This window comes from Epinephelus fuscoguttatus, linkage group LG15, assembly GCF_011397635.1.
Source record: "Epinephelus fuscoguttatus linkage group LG15, E.fuscoguttatus.final_Chr_v1".
Lineage (NCBI taxonomy): Eukaryota > Metazoa > Chordata > Actinopteri > Perciformes > Serranidae > Epinephelus > Epinephelus fuscoguttatus.
In genome coordinates this window covers 39,676,549-39,694,378 of record NC_064766.1, presented here as the reverse complement: position 1 = coordinate 39,694,378, position 17,830 = coordinate 39,676,549, and the positions used below count along the sequence as shown (strand labels likewise).

The 17,830-nt window shown below is 41.2% G+C and overlaps 1 protein-coding gene across 3 annotated transcripts in view; it reads right to left on the bottom strand.

The window, feature by feature from the left end:
• The window catches only part of efr3a (EFR3 homolog A (S. cerevisiae)), a 578,128-nt gene that overhangs the window by 88,208 nt on the left and 472,090 nt on the right, over nucleotides 1-17,830 (bottom strand). For all 3 annotated transcript variants that reach the window (XM_049598484.1, XM_049598483.1, XM_049598485.1), the window contains exons 6-7: nucleotides 9,683-9,804; nucleotides 2,068-2,217 (exon numbers count right to left, since the gene is read on the bottom strand). In XM_049598484.1, coding sequence (XP_049454441.1) covers nucleotides 2,068-2,217; nucleotides 9,683-9,804 — 272 coding nt within the window. The remainder of the gene's footprint in view (nucleotides 1-2,067; nucleotides 2,218-9,682; nucleotides 9,805-17,830) is intronic.

Below are 17,830 nucleotides of genomic sequence, written 5' to 3'. Positions count from 1 at the left end.
TGGTTTGACAAATACGTGGTTTCTTTTTGTCTTATTTGTGCAGGTTTTGGAGCCTCGCAATCCTTTTGTGAAGTCGCCCCTGGATAATATACAGAGTACCTAAAGTGCTGGAGTCACTGACAGAGCTGAGCAATGTTAGCCACTCAGCTCGTTTAGACCTTTGTGGTCGAGGCTGCTGGATTTAAAGCCATACAATAATCTCATTTATTGCCCGCCCGCACAGATATTGCACCAATCATATTACAGGACCAACACTGTCAGTCAATACCAGAAATCAGCGTGCCTTAGAGAACACCAATAACGAGTTCTTTCATTTCAAAACCTTTTTAAATGATGTAAATATGAGCTGAGCGTCTCTCTGGTATGAGCAGTGCTTCACAGTCTGTTGTGCTGTGCTGCATTAACCTTGAACAATCACTGCACTCTGTTGTCCGAGTGTCCTCCGTTCCTAAACTCTCTACGTTTACTCAAAATGACAGTAAGGAAGTAAAGAAACAAGACGGCAGACTGTATGAGCAATAAATCTCCTCCTGTCCCTGGAACACTGCCCACATATGATAAGAGAAATGCCTGGGAGAGAAATAAAAGCTGCGGAGAAAAAAAAAGAAGGTCTTTTTCAAACTTGAGTGATGATCAGCTGAAACTCAAGGACATCACAGAGGAGCGGGGTTTGTTCTCCTCCCTCTCTTTGTTAAACAGTGCATACAGTATGAAGACAAAAAGATTAACTGCCACAATCTTATACTTCTGCATATTTTCTTTACTTTTAACTTCATAAATCTCAATGTTGGAAAAGTCAGCTGTGCAGGTTTATTCTGCATTTAAACATTTCTCATTTTTCTGTACGTGTTAAAAGTTGCTGCTTCTATATGATAAAATGTGTGTACAGCAGCCAACAGCTCAGTTTGGAAACTGTGACATCTGATCTCTGCTCTTGACGAGGGACAACAGGATGTGTCACAGTGTGTGTGTGTGTGTTTACAGGGGATTCTGGAGGTTTGCAGGACTCAGCAACACTGATTCTGAAACTGGATGTTGAGGCTTAAATTCAGCCTGAGGATCACCGAGCAGAGCGACACCAGAGGGATCTCAGATCTGTTACTGAACAGAGGGACAGAGTCACGTGGATTAAACTTGGGCTGCCCACTGAAAGTCGGAGATTTGAATCATCAGTCCAAGGCCCCTCAGTCTACTGAGATAGCTTCAAGTTGAACAGCCATTTTTTCTGCTGTGCAGTGTACTCCTGGGGATGTTTAAGTCCCCAGAATCTGCTGCAGAGTGCACACTCTTGACTTTCAGTGCTCTTTGGTACAGACAGCTGCAGACAGGTAAGCAGCGGCACAGGGGAAGAGAGGTTTTGCAACGTAAAGGCCAAAACTCACCGTCAGCGAACTCCACATGTCAAAAATTACACCCCTATGACTTTCAATGTACAACCTGTCACTCTAGCTATTATGGTTTTTAATTTAGATCTTGTCAAAAAGAATCATGGCAACACGACTGTCTGCAGGATGCCCATTTAAGATTTAAGATGGGTGGGGCTGGTGGAGGTTGTTTCAAAGATTTTAATATGTAAGATATCATCATCACTAAGACCTTTCAGTATACAGATATACTGTATTCTGCAGGACAGCAAACAAAGAAGTTACCGCAATATTAATCATTTGTAGAACCTTTCTGATTGTGAGCATTCTCATAAAATAATCACAGGTGAATTTTAGAGTATCAGAAGCACTGTGTGGTGCTCAGGTCACAACGTGGAGGTGGAAAAAAGTTTGGTGTTGCAGGAGAAGTCGTTTACCTTTCTGATTGCCCGGAGAGAAAAGCACCAGCACTGCATGTATAATTGATTGACTGGGAATTTTTAATAAGGTCACCTCCAAACTAAAATAGCTCTCACCTCAGAAAATCAAATATTTCCCTGAGAGCGACCTCTCACTCTGGTTCCAGATACAGGGTGGAGAATTATGGGTCGCAGTGAGGACTTCGGCTGCAGCTGGCCCAGACTGGACTCTGTAAGTGTTCATGCACTGTGTGTGTGTGTGTGTGTGTGTGTGTGTGTAGTACCTGTCCAGGTCATCACTGTCCTGCATGTTGAACAGCATGGACGGGATCAGTTTGTCCATGTGCTGGGGCTCCCAGATGATGGCCTGCAGCTCATCGTTCACCGTCTTCCTCACCACGCCCTGCAGACCTTTAATCCCGGCCACACGGATCCTGACGTGGACACACAGTACTGTTAGATATCCATGACGAGAGCTCCAGCATATCCTCCCTCCAAACTAAAACAGGCTCAGGATGAAATTATAAGAGTTCTCCAGTAAGTTTTGGCTTTGCTGCAGACAGTAACAATGTATAAGCAGCACCAGTTCTGGTTAATGTGAATTTATAGCCCATGCAGATTGGGTGTAGATGTATGCACGGCACAATGATGAAAACTTTTCTATGCATTCGAATGAAAACAAAGAAAAACAAAGCAGACCTAGTAGGTGATATTCCCTCCCCCTCTGCATCAGATTTTGCAGCCTGCATCACAAGGAGGTTATTTGCATCACTATCAGTATTAGGTTATATATGCCTTCACCACGGAGACACTGTGATGTATTTATTCCGTTTTTATTTTGTTGCAACACAGAATTTAATATGTTGTTTTTTTGTATTTTTCACTTTCTTTTTTTCCAACACAGAACATTAATGTCAACTTTAGAATTACAACAATATTTAGCAAGTAGCACGAGACATGCTGTCCGGCCACCAGATCGCGGTATTGTCACCATCTTAATTGCTGCTGAGGCTGTCAGACCATAGACTGTATTTATTATTTTATCCACTTTGCTTCAACCGATCACCACCAAAATTGTATCATCTGTTCCTTTGCCCATTATCAACCTTTCCTGAAAATTTCATCAAAATCCGTTCATAACGTTTTGAGTTATTTTGCAGACAAACAGACAAACAAACAGACCAACGCCGGCAAAAAAACATAACCGCCTTGGCGGAGGTAATAAGAAGACAGCCCTAATTGGAAAAGAAGCAGCACTGGGTTGTGTTTTCTTTTAAAGATCTGCTGTGCTCATCAAAGTGTGACGGTCCTCTGGAGCATGAAGATAACACTGCTAATTTGTTCAAATGCTGCGTTCTGATCTGAAGTTGTGTCACGTTACACTGTCCCTAAACAGTATTCTGGAGATTTGGATTAGTGTGTGTATAACTTTGGATTTTTTTTTAACCATGAACAAAGTGTTTCTCAAGCGTTGATCAAATAGGTTTAGTTTACCTGACTAAACTTTATCCATAGAGGTTATAGATCAGACAGTGATCATAGGTGTTGTGTTGTAAAGGCAGTGACAACCAACAGATCATGTTCTTCAGATGTGAGAACCTGTTGCTAAAGATACACATACTGTACTGCAGCCACACAAGCAAGACTGGTCTGGAAAATAAGGATGCTGTCACACCTGCCCTGTTTGGTTTAGTCCAGTGAAATGTGAGATTCCTTGCCCCCTAAGTGTGGTTAGTTTGGACAGGTGTGAACTAGGGCTGCCCCCTAATAGCTGACCAAACGTTAGTCGACCAGAAAGGTCATTAGTCAGCAAGGTTTTATTGGTTGCTCAGTTGTGAAACACAAAACTCTTTTAAGAGCTGCACCTTGTCAAAATAAATCCAAACCTATATGACTGGACCATGTGGGAATTTAATCTGAAAGGACAGAGACAGGAAGTGTCCACGCTCACAGGCTAGTTAATAACATGTCGGGCAGGAAATCCAAAGTGTGGGATCATTTTGAGAAGGTGAAGGACGAACCCAAGGTGATATGTAAACTCATCTTCATTGGTCGACTACAAACATGACGTATCATGTGAAACATGGAAGTAGCTACATGCCCATTAGCCCACAGCGTCATTAACAGGCGGCTCGCTCAGTGTGTGACGTGCACTTGGAGATAAAATATAGGCCTATATTAATGAAGGTTCATTAGTACGGTTTGTATTTCTCTGTAATGTAGCACAGTGTTAACAATGTTACTGATACTATTCTTTCTCACACCTTCAACTCAAACCACCAAAATATATCATTTAATAAGTAAATTACTATTGTAATTATGTGGGAAACTAGCTGACTAATGGCCCTAAATGACGACTGTTGGTCGACTAGGAAAACTCTTAGTTGGGGGGGGCAGCCCTAGTGTTTTCACACCTGAACTTTGGTTCGGTTCAATCGCACTCCACCCAGACTGAAACCTTCTTGAAGAAGTGGTCTCAGTCCGGTTCCAAAGGAACTCTGGTGCGGTTGGTTTGTGGTGAGAAGGTGTTCCGACCTGGATGTGAAGCAACTGCAGTCACATGACACATTGTTTGGGTTAAACATGAGCATGTTACAGTCCTGGAGGATTATTAATGTGCACCTCCTCCTGTACTGCCTTAATATGCACATTCAGCACATCCAATGCATCAAAACATTGTTTTCTAGTTGGAGCCGCGCCTCGTTTTCAAACTGTATGCTTTGACTAAAATGAACAATGGCAGCAATATAGTCCACGATGAGCAGCGCTAAAATCAACCTGCGTAGTTGTCCCTCCATTGTGACATTAGAAAGTGTCACATTTATCTTGCAAGTGCACTCTTCTTCAACGTTTGCTTTACTTCCTGGATTTTTCCCACATGGAAATTCTGACCAATCAAGAGCAGCTTTCTCACACAAGGCATTTGATCTGGTCCTCTTGTAAATGCTGCTGTGAGAACACGAACCAACTCTAGGCAATTATACAACTTTGGAACAACATGAGTCCCTGATTCAGACCAGAGGAGACCACTCTAGGGCTGACAGCAGCTTCAAATAGACTTTTTCTGCCATGCTGCTAATAAGTTAAAAAAACAATCACTGGAAAGATGGATAACCGATGATGAAAATATTTGCTTCACACACATGAATAACAGTAATAGAGCTTTTCTCTTGTGCCTGTGTAGAGACTTAACAACTCAATACAGTCTGAGAGTTTCTCATCTTGCTGAAGCTGCAGGGCTGACTCACTCCGTCTCTCTCTACTTCCAACTTCAATGAACTCATCTCAATAACACTTCAATATAATTTCCAGCAGTACACACACTAAGACCCCCCCGCCCCACACACACACACACACACACACACAAACACCTCAAGTCTCTCCAATCTGCCACACAGCAAAGCCTCCACGGGGTGTGCAGAGCAGGGCTGATCTCAGAACCAATCAAAGCTCGGCAAATCTGACTTCACCATTGCCTATTTCTGTCTCCCCGCTCTGTTTCTGACACAAACAACTGTATGAGCAATAATATGAAAAACAGCGTGGGGGACCTTGCCTTAGGTCTAATCCAATAACCACCAGAGAAATTCTATTTGGGAATTCCTCTCCACCTACAGCGAGACACCGCCGAATGGAATAATGAAATACAGGAAAAAAAAAGCAAAGTGAGAAGTCATACTGTTAACAGCACAGCGGCGGCGGCGAGGTATCAAGCCAACTCGAAAATAATCCCAGCATCCCCTAGCTCTCACCGTGACACACACCCCAAACCAACACCAGCATGTGCACACACACACAGCCATACATACAAATGGAGGGAAAAGTCCATTTCTATGCACAAATATGCTCACACACGCCTGCACACACACACACACACACAGGTCTCAGCTGCTGCAGTCATATTCCTGCAAATAACTGCGGTAATACTCGAGGAGGGAAGTTATTCTCAAAATGAATGCGAGAGAGAAGTTTTTGTTTTAATACTCTGCTCATCTGTATTAAATAAAGCCAGAGAGCGGGTGTCTCAATGGGAGAAGGCGTCTTGTAAAGTGCTATGCTGTGTCACAGCCTCGCCTGAGTCTCGCTGCCACCATTGCCGTCGCCAAGCTATTTATACCAGCCTAACAATGCCGCTGGCAGAAAGTTTCTCTGCCTTCAGAACAATGAAAAATTGTGTTTGCCTGACGTCTGGCTCCCGAGACAGACTCATTTTTCTCTTATTAAAAAACACAGCTGCAAACCGTTGATTTTAAATTGTTTCACAGAATAATAAAGCGCTGTGGAGAAAGTTGGTGTTTGCTACAAAGGAGCCTGTTTTGTATTCGTTGGGCTATTTTCTTAAATTAAATAAAGGACCCTTTTAAAATTCACCTGCTCAGTTATTCTATTTGGTTTATTATTCGTCTGTTCATTCCAGATTTTTAAAATCTTGGCTCACTTCCTGACTGGATGTTTCCTGGCTATAATAGAAGAGTAACTGTGAAACAATTCACATACAAGATCTTTTATTCTCTGTTTTCCCGCCAAAGAAAACACTTGGTAGTGCTCAATTCAATTAAATCTAACTTTATCACTCCGGAAAGGGCAACTGTGCACAGCAGCTTGTCCCCCAAATCATCACATAAACACATTAGAGAGAAAAATACTGCATTGCCTGGTTCACTCTACATGATATCAGCCCTATTATAGCCTGACGCAGCATCGCATGTTGTTGGCTTGGATCGTGAACGATGATGAGTGTTGTACGCGATAATCCATCATTTTATCTTGCGTAGCGTGTCATAGTAGATGACAATGACAGACGACAGAAAGGCTAGCATGTTTGATTTTCTTTTTGTTATTCATGACTGCTCCCGTTACAGCCATCATTTTGACCAATAGGAACACAGAGCGATCTGATGCCGTGGAAATTGTACGACAACACCCCAGGGTTTTTGATATTTCCTCTAAGGATGTTACCACACAGAGTAAAAAGGGGAAAATGATGGGGTGAAACAGCAGAGGCACTTTAGCAACCTGGTGAGTACTGCCATTAGCATCAAGCTAGCAAAGAATGTTCTTTCTTCATAATGGAGGATATAAAGTAATAAAATTAAAAGAGAAATTGGTGTCTGGGCGTCTACTTAATACAGCTGCAGAGGTTACCAGCTTCACTTGAAACAGACTACACTGTAAATGTTGGGCCGTTATTTATTATTCCCTCTGTATTTTTATATTTTTCCTTTTTATCTGCTCCCATTTGCCTTGATAATGTTAATGCATCATGCCATCATTTCAAACTCAACACTTCTGTTCCCATTTAAAGTTATAGGCCCATTATAACTTCGGTTGAGAGAATCTATTCCGTTTCTCAAAAGGCTTTTATTGTGAAACATTTGCAGGAACTTGTTGTGGAGGATTCAGTGACTTGCAAAGTTTGCATGCAGTACCTCAAATGTAGCTCCTGACGTCTGTGGTGCTTTTTAACGATACTACAGTAACATTTTGGCCGGCACATGAACAGACACAGTGACTGATATAATAATCATAGTAATGAAAATAGGACAAGAATAATCTGACGACATCACGCACATCATGAAAGACAACCAGGGATGATTGGTGTGGACCATCATGTAGTTTGTAATGTCTGTCGGCCAAGTCACAACCCGATTCTATGACTCCACAATCAGGTAATGTGACATAGTGACTGTTGGAACAGACAAATATGTTGTGTAGTGTGAACCCAGCATTAAAAAAAAATAAAAACATAGCCTTTCCTACAATCTCTGAATGATCCATTTCATGCTAACACAGCAGCAGCAGCTAACCTCTGACACCAAGCCGTTCACGACAACAAACTAGGGCTGTACCCAAATATTCGGATATTCGAATATTCGTTTCTATGGGTAGGTATTCGTTATGAAAATTTGGTATTCGTTATTTTTTTTAATTTTTTTTTAATTTTTAAGTTTTTTTTATATATACATATTTTTTTGGTGCTAAATGTAGTCTTTTTGTTGTTGGTAAATACAGGTTATCAATAAAAACTGTTGGTGCGGTCCGTCACTGCATTAAAAGAGGAGGTTGTTTCTGAAAGGTGGAATAGTGGACGCAGACACTGAAATGTCTTCATAACAATAATCAAACAAGATGCTACAGTGGACCACTACATGTTCAGTTTTTTGGAGTAAAAATCAATGAGAGTAACATAAATGCACGTTTTCATTTTAACCAAAGAACCAGCTTTAACTAAAGCAGCTGATGTCTCTGACTTTAGCTCCATTTCCCCCATGAACAGAGCTAATCAGAGAACCTGTTTGCAGTATCAGTGATCAATCAGCTGTTTCTGCATGAATGTGAACGGTGCTAACAGCTGCTGCAGGGAGTTAAAGAGTGAAATTAAACAATTCATCACTTTGTCGCAGATTGCCTCTCTTCTGGAACAATATTTAGATTAGTTTTGCTTTTAAAATGAAGATAATGAAAGAATCTGTACAGTCAGAGAGAGGGAGCAGTCTACACATTGTTCTTCATGAATGATGAAGCCCCATTCTAAATTTAATCAGTAATCAAAATGTCATATTGTTTTGAAATATGTGGGTTTTTTTAAGCCCTGGAGCACAGTGATGAGATTTAAGACTTCGTCAAAGATTAGCTGTGCTTCTATCTGAGAAGTAGTTCAGCGCAGATTGTTTTAAAATAAAGAGGAAGTCAGTGTGAAGAGGCAAGGACTGGTGTAACACGGTCTTCTTGTAATCTTCTTGTTTAATTTCTCGTAGCTATTTGGGATAAGCAGGACCTGACGAGTACAAAAAAGTAAGCATTATCATTGAACAGTAGTTTCTAAAAAAAAATAATGTCCTCAAATGGGGACAATGGGTTCATGTATAATAGTCACAAGTGTTTAATGAAGTCGAAAACTGTTACAAAATTACAAACAGTGCAATATTTGTTCAATGTTTTGTAACTCTATAAGTTAGGGGTCACTGTTCAAGTCTAAAACTGTTCAGAAGTGTTTTTTCAATCCCTGAACATGGCTGTGCAAATGCAAAATTGCAAATAATGCAACATATCTAACAGCCATGTGATCTGATTAGTTTTTAACTCTGTATAAATTTTCCTTGCTCCATACTCCAAGCCGGAAATGTCCTTTTTGTCAACAGTTTGTCACACGATATTAGCCTTTACAAAATGCTGCAATAATACAATGACAAAATCCCAGTTGTCCTCACACAAGTACTTCCTAATTAACAGGCTCTCAGCTTGTTACTGTTCCTAAAATTGGTCAAATTTGTATAGTGTCAAACTACAACCTTTATTATGCATAAATAAACAAGGTTCAACCATAAAATCTGATCAGGTTTTGTTCGTTTTTGTGTCGGGATCGGCAGAGTTGACTGTCGCTTGTTTTTACATGGATCAGTGTAGTGTGCTCTTCTACCACAAAGTGGCACATAAAAGTGTCCACAAACGAAGACAACAGGTCTAAGTTAAGCAGAGTAAAGTATGAAGTGTTGTCAACTCAACAGTGAGAACATAGCATGTGAACAAAGACGGGACCCAAAATTGAACCCTGAGGGATCCCTTGCTATCAGGAAAAGATGATAAAATACCAAAAAACACAAAGAGGAGAAGAAACACATACAGAAGGCCTGTCAGAAAAACTGTGAAGAATCACCAGCATCTACTGCAGAGAGACAATACTCAGTTACTTCTGAAGGTGTAGTCTCAGTGTCCAAAAAAACACTCTTAAAAAGTAATTTGCTTTAAAAATGACCAAATGTAGTGTATTAAATGAATACATTAAAATGACAGCCTAACACAGGGACTGAAATGATTTGGAATATTTAAGTACAGCCCATGTTTTCTCTTTCAGTGGTAAGAATATGGCTTGTTTAAATCTGAGGAGTGTCTTCTTACCTGGTTCTGGTTTCAGGATCTTCATGAGTGGAGTGGCACATGGCGCTGAACTGGGACACAAAGAAGTCGTAGCGGCGGTGGTAAGACGGCGTGTCCTCCTCAATGTTGGCAAACTTCACAAACTAGAGAGAAGACAGGGAGGTGAGGGAAACATTCATTAGGACCTTAAAGAGCACCAAGATGAGATATGGGATATAAGATATGAGATATTTTCCCAAAGCGCCCCCTACAACCTCTCACTACCCATTTCCACTCTGTGTGCATGGTCACGCGGAGGGTCTGCTACATCAAGTGCTATCCCAAACGAATTAGTGAGGAGAGGAAGTGAGTTATAAAATCCTCCGACAGCAAGCCTACACCGATGCCGACTTACTGACTACGTGCAATGCCATATTACGTACGTCACGGAAGATGCTCCATACATAGAAAGTTCCATGTCTACTATTACAAAAGGTTACATTGTATTTAGGATCAAATATACTCTCCTGTAGTCTCTAGAATCATAATGCTGTATATTTACAAGAACTGTTACAAAAACCAAGCAGCTTACAAATATCAGAGAGAAATGACAAAAGATGTTTTAAAAGAAAAGAAGGAAAAGTAAAGAAATGATACTTAAGAAGCTTAGGGGTTACTTTTATTTCTATATATTTTTTATTTATTTATAATAATTTGTCAAGTTATTTATATATTTTAAAGGAGCTATATGTAAGAAATCTAAAGCAAATAGTCGTAAAATCCTCCTAATATGTCACAGAGACTAAGGAATAATGTTCATATAACATACTGATCTCACCGACAACAATAGTACAGCCAGAATATTCACATTTAAAAAAAAATGTTACGGTCCGCAAATCATGTTTATGTTTTGAATTTGTGTTTTGGCCTGTTGCCCCACCCACCACCGTCTACCAGTCACGTAGTCAGTAGAGTCTCAGCATCAGTTACAGTTACGACTGAGCTACAATGGCTGACAGTGCGACTACACCCAAACGACCTCGTTATGATTCCCAAAAACGCCAAGACAAAACTCGAGGCAAAGCGAGGGTCTATATAGGAGATGCTTTTGAACGGTGGAGACAGTTGAAAGCAGAGAAGAATTTGAAATCGGATGTCGAAGTGGCTACTCTTCTCCTCGACAGGTAAGCTTTAGCCAAAGTTGGCTAACTAGCATCATAGCTAGACGGGGATGGACATTTCGAATACTTTCAACTGTTATTCACTTTCGATCATACATTGTAGCCCATGTGCAGGTGGGTCATCGACCCGACTGATTTTTTTTGAGAAACAAACGTTTGCAGCACGGCAAGCAGCATTAGCAGTGTCCCGGTACATAGCATTAGCAGCCGGCTCCTCCTCAGCTGTATCACGGCAGCAGCGTTAGCAACAGAGAAGCCGGACTTGCTCGAATGGTCCGCTGGAAAACCGAAAATCAAGGATGCGGCAACACGGCCCTGCCACGGCAGCCGCCCGTGGGCAAACAAATCAGTCTCCAGCGTGCTGCTGTCCAGCAACCTCGAATCTGTAGGGGAGGGGGGGTGGACACAACTCACGGCAGTATTTTGAATTTGAGTGCAGTAACCGTTTTGGCCACATTCTTACATACAGCACCTTTAATGGTAACAATGTAAAATACAAAAATTAAGGCAAACAATAGCAGCACATACAGACTTAATATAAGTGCTACAAATACATATGAAGATCCTAAAATGGGAAAAAGTTTCATTTTTCTACAAAAAGATATGATATTATTTCTGCCACAAAGAGGGAAGTTCGTCCTTTGTGTTTATACCCTAGACTTTGATAAAGGGAGTGTCATTCAGCTGCTAAGGTTACTACAAATGGAGTGACACTCCACAACGGAGTGGGAGTGGGTAGGGTCCAGTTTTGGAAAGGCCCATGATGATTGCTGAGTGTGTTAACACAACGATACACTTTCATGGTCCTTGGAATTACCATTCATTTTTTGTTGCAGACACTGTTGGGAAATGTTGCATAGTAAGTTTAGTATATGATCAGTTTTATGGTCTGTTCATCATTTTGATTAAGCAGAAGCAAAACTACAGTAACAAGTGTCGGTGTTCTGTGATGCAAAATCAGCTTTGATCAACACTAGAAAGAAAATTAAGAGGCATGAAAAACTCCAGACAAAAAACACAAGTTTTACTACAGAGACAAACGACAAATTTATGGATCTGGAGCAATGACGCCACATCAGAGGGACTGTGGAAAAGCTCAACTAACGAAGAAAAATTAAATGATAGTTTGGTAAAAAATATATATAATTCCACATATCTGTGTTTAGAGGGATTAAAATTAAACAGCAGGCGATCAGACAAGTGAAAACAGAAAACTAAAACTAATTTACTAAACCATCCAGCTGTGGTTGTATTATCAATCCAAACAATATCTTTTATATAATGAATAGTGTTAAATAACAGCCAGATTAAAATCAATTCCAATTAACAAATTAATACATGACCGGTAGTGCTGACGAAGGGGTAATTAAGCTCAGTTGATCGTGCTGTGAGGGTGTGTCACTGGTCTGGAGGGCTGAAGGTTGAAAATATGGAGTTTTGATCCTCATTTAAAAAACTGCAGCCTTACTGCGTTCTGAGAATCAAACTGCTGCCCTACGTTTGAATACCGTTTAAATTTAGGAAATGTTTCTACCTGCAGTTCTATTGCTAAATAAACGGTAAATAAACTGTTTTACAAAATTGAATTTTGTATTTATCTTGCAATACTTTTACCTACTTTGATATTAAAAGGTGAGGAGTGTGAGGTTTAGGGATATTTAGAGGCAACTTGAACATATTCATTGCTTGGGAGCTGAATTATCCACAGAGGTCTCCTCCTCTCCAAACCAAACAGACCCAGTGATTGAAATTGGTAAAAACACTGAATAAAGCAGTTTCACATGAAAAAAATAGTGTTTTATGTGAAGGGTTCTATCTGGAGGCAGCATTTGGTTTGTCCATTCTGGGCTACTGTAGAAACATGGCCATGCAACATGGTGATCTTTACAGACGAGGACCCACTCCCTATGTAGATATAATGGCAGAATTTGAAAATACTCCCTCCCACTAGCTGACCATAAACAAATGTAACCCAGTGTTTCCTGTCTATTGATTTGTCATTTTCCAGTGTTCTCTCAGCTCATTCACTCACTCTTGCCAGGCTCTCTTTTTGATCATTCTGCCTTCCTTCTCTTTGGGTTGCTTTGCATTGTAGGCAGTTTTTGGCAATGCTGGAAAAGTTGAATTGAAAGTACGTGCACGCACATCTTCATTTGTAGAACAGCCAATAGAAAAGTCCTGTCTCTGAAATGACCTGTGATTGGCCAAAGTCTCCCATCACAGTCTGAAACAGAGCCAAGAGGAGGTGCAGGAGTCTAGTTTTCTCTCAGTCCACTTGAATTATATTCATTCATTCATTCATTCATCTTCTAACCGCTTCATCCCCTTGAGGGTCGCGGGGGGGCTGGAGCCTATCCCAGCTGACATCGGGTGAGAGGCAGGGTTCACCCTGGACAGGTCGCCAGACTATCGCAGGGCTGACACATAGAGACAAACAACCATTCACACTCACATTCACACCTACGGACAATTTAGAATTACCAATTAACCTAGTCCCCAATCTGCATGTCTTTGGACTGTGGGAGGAAGCCGGAGTGCCCGGAGAGAACCCACGCTGACACGGGGAGAACATGCAAACTCCGCACAGAAGGGCTCCCACGCCCGGGATCGAACCAACAACCCTCTTGCTGTGAGGAGAGAGTGCTAACCACCACACCACCGTGCTGCCCTGAATTACAATATGCTCAAATTTTTTTTATGGGACTTGTGCCTAGTGATGCCAAAACTAAACTGCCTACCCCAGCTGTAAAGAGAAATGAGTATGGATTTCTTTTTGGCAGATACTTGGTGCTCCAGTGTTGGTTCAGAAATGTAAAACTGTCCTCAGTCCACCTCTGACAGCCTGCACTGATGATCACATTCTTCAAATCAGAGCTGAGAGTGGCTGTGAAGTTACTAGTTAATTTTCCACCTCTCGAAATCAGAAGGACAAAAACAGACACCAATAACACAATGATATGCAGGTCGTTTTTAGTACATAGGAGTAAAATTTCACCACATTCTTGTGTAGGATAAACCGGAAGCGATGGTTATAATGATAATAACCATTAGAGAGCCACCCCCTTTTTGTCCAACCTATAATTTCCTCCCTCCAAACAAGTGTGAGTGTCCTCAGAAGAGGCCCCCTCTCTCTCCTCTCAGTCAGCTGCTCTCGAGTAGCGCCACTCGCTACCCTATCATTGTCCACTGCAACAAATTGCCTCTGTACAATTCAGCATTGCTGAGCAAAACCCCGCCGTTCTACCTGGTAATTTCCTCCCATTTTGTACCTAACCTTTCCTGGGGGTAATGGCTCAGATGGAAGGAGGTACGCCAGCAGCTGGCGCACAGGAGAGTGGCTTCCCTTCAGCCTACCAAATGTGTTACTGCAGCAGAGGTGGGGATCCAGGCGTTAGACGCATATAGAGAGTGGGGACTAATTACTGGGTTGTGTTCATGAGGTGCTGAGGGGTCTGGTCATGACTTGAATGTGGGCGTTATGTGGAGGTCCCTGAACAAATTTAGTTAGATTTTATTCAGTCATAAAACATCATGTATATACCGATTCAAAATTAAAGATGTTTAAAGCAAACGACACAGACTAGACCATGTTTCAGCAATGCTACTTTCTATGGAAATGTCAGTCAATTGGTCGGTCAGTCTGTCGTTCCACCACTTTGGTCCAGACTGAAATATCTCAACATCTACTGGATGGATTGTTATTACAATCATCCTCATGGAAACATGAATTTTTTTGTACCAAATTTAAGTACATTGTGATAGGATTATGTTATCACTGCCTTTTCCTTATTTGACATTCACATTAGCTTCAGTTGCACTTCAGTGCTAATTAGCAAATAGAGGCAATTAAAAGTAAATCAAATTAACAAAGCGAAACACAGTCAATAAACAGAAGTTATTTATTAGGGAGGGGTTCGGTCACATTTGATGAAACCAAGCTGTTGTTACTATGAAGCATGAAGGCATCTATTTTAAGTCCATGTGGATAAAAAGCTTTGGCCAAATGAATGTAATGTTATGTGAATAGGGATGATGTCATGATACCAGAAATTTAGTAGCTGATACCAACACCACTGAAATTCCATGATTCTCAATAACCAATTTGATTGAGTTGTAGAAAAAAAACAAAAACAATAAATCCCATGTTCTTTAACTTACTCTTCTTTGTTCAAAACATTCAAAGTTAATCTAATTCAAGCCCTTCTGTGTGGAGTTTGCATGTTCTCCCTGTGTCAGCGTGGGTTTCCTCCAGGTGCTCCAGCTTCCTCCCAAAGACATGCAGGTTAACTGGTGACTCCAAAGTAGGTGTGAATGTGAGTGTGAATGGTTGTCTGTCTCTATGTGTCAGCCCTGTGATAGTCTGGTGACCTGTCCAGGGTGAACCCTGCCTCTCACCCAGTGTCAGCTGGGATAGGCTCCAGCCTCCTCGTGACCCTCAACAGGATAAGCGTTTACAGAAAATGAATGAACGAATGAATCAAATATTATTATCAATCCCTGATGATCCACCTTGAATATAACATGCTAGTCTGTGTGGGTTCATGAGATTTTGTTGGAGAAAAAAATGATTTATAAATAGCCTACAGTATGTATAGTTCTCCTTCATTGTTGTTGTTGTTGTTCAACACTGAGTTATGGCCAGAAATGTGTTTTTGTAGAACAGTATGATGTCACAGTGAAGTTGACCTTCGACCTTTTGGATATAAAATGTCATCACTTTATTGTTTTATCCTGTTGGACATTTGTGTGAAATGTTACCACATTTAGTGTATGCATTACTGAGTTATGGCCAAAAACATGTTTTGAGAGGTCACTGTGACCTTCGACCACTTCTTGAGTCCAGGAAGACGTTTGTGCCAAATTTGAGGAAACTTCCTTGGGGCCTTCTTGGGAAAATACCTCCACAGGAATGAGTTGGACTCAAGGTCACAGTGACCATGGCCTTTGACCTTTAAAACCTGATTTCAATTTTAGGTCCAAGTGGACATTTGTGTCAAATTTAAGAAATTCCCTCAGGGCATTCTTAAGATATTGGATTCAAGATAATGCAACAGATGGGGTCACAGTGACCTTGACCTCTGACTAGGGGTGGGAATCACTAGAGGATCCACAATACGATACTATCATGATACTTCAGTCACGATATAATATTGTTGTGATTTTAAATATGTTGCCATATGCTGAGTATTGTGATAAAATATATTGCAATATATTGCCTTTTTCAACTATAAATTATGTTATGAGGAAAATTTGTCAACATCAGTTTTATCTACTAAGACAAAGTTCTCAGTCAGTTCATCTCACTTCAGCCTTTTTGCAGCAGCAGCAGCAGCAGTAAGATGTATCTAGTGGACTGAAAAAAAAAAAGATTCTAGCAGGCTGACCAAAGTTTAATTTGTATTGGAAATATTAATAATCTCAAATTAAAAAAAAAATACTTGGCACTAGGGATGGGCATCAATTTTCGATTATCAATGATTGATTGTTAAGGCTTTTGATCGATCACAAATAATTTTGATCGATAGTCGCAGTGTTTCCCCTACAATGCCTGGCATAGGTCCGGCGAGCCGCCGTGCCAACGAGACCCCCCGCCCGGCGAGTTGCCGTGCCAACGAGACCCTTCCTTCTGGCGAGCACGGCGGCTCGACAGGTCTACGAGACCCCCACCGGACCTATGCCAGGCAAAAAATCAGAAACAGACGGAGGCTCTCATCGCTCTCCAAAGCCTCGGCGGCTTCCCTTGAGGCCTCTGAAAACACTACGCCGTTGAAAGACGGAGGTTTTGCTGAAAACTGAAGCCTGTAACTCTGGCTGGCAACAGTTGTAAACACCCAGGGGTGAACTGCGCATGCGCGCCATTCTTCCTCTTTGGCCTGGGGGGTTGAAGCTCAAAACTGGGGCAGCTGCGCTCTCTTGCAGCAACAGTCTGCGCTGCACTCTTTTGTTTTCTCTCTTTTGAAACACTCGCTTATCAATTAATTGAGAATTGATCGTTAAATTTTTTGATGATCGAAATGATGAATTTTGATCGTTCGCCCATCCCTACTTGGCACTGTGTGATGATATGATATTGCCACACAGAAATATTGAGATACTATGCTGCATCGATTTGTTTCCACCACCTCTACCTCTAACCACAAAAATCTGATCTGTTCATCGTGGCCGTCTGTGTCAAATTTGAAAAAAATCATAGACGCTCTTGAGATATCCTGTTTACGAGAATGGGATAGACGGACAACCCAAAAACATAATGCTTCCTTGTTATTCTGTCACGGAGGCATAAAATGTAGAACATGCAGCACTCAGAATAGACGCTCAGCGCCTCAGAGTGTAAATACGCAGCACTGCCACTGCAAAAACGTACAAAATACGGTGGCCTCAACAAGCCGAAACGGATCTGTGACTGCAGCGGCACTTTTCTGTTTTCTTCTTTTTCTTCCTTTGTCATTTAACGGCAAACTACAACACTTGTAAGCACATATGCTGCCCTGTCTGGTCAAGAGCAATTGCATCCCTACGGTACTGGAGACAAACAAGTACCATCATGTTTGTTAAGAAATTTGGCATCCACTTGGTACTGGGTATCAGTTCTCCACACCCATAAATGTGAAATAAAGTAAAGTCTGGTTTTGCTTTGCAAAGAAAATGTATTTCAGGCCCTGCGGTTTGTATGTCTGGATCCTTTGCAGCTTTACAACTTGTAAAAGAAAAAAAAAACTTGTGGCAATTTGAACAAATTTATGGAATTTCAATTTCACTTCAACAGAGGCCTTTCATGTCAAGGGGATAAGTGCTTTTAGTGAAGAGGGGGTAATTCTGGTTGGAGCTGGGGTTTCATCATGTAAATAAGGCTAATCAAAAAGCAACAGGCCTCATGCCTCACCAATGCCTCGTGGCAAAGCAGTCAGGATTTCCTACAATGGGAAAATAAGAGGGTGCTACAAATACCAGCACAATTTGTTTTGTTTCCCTCAGGCGATTTAAAGAGCTCAATTTAAACAGAAGAGAA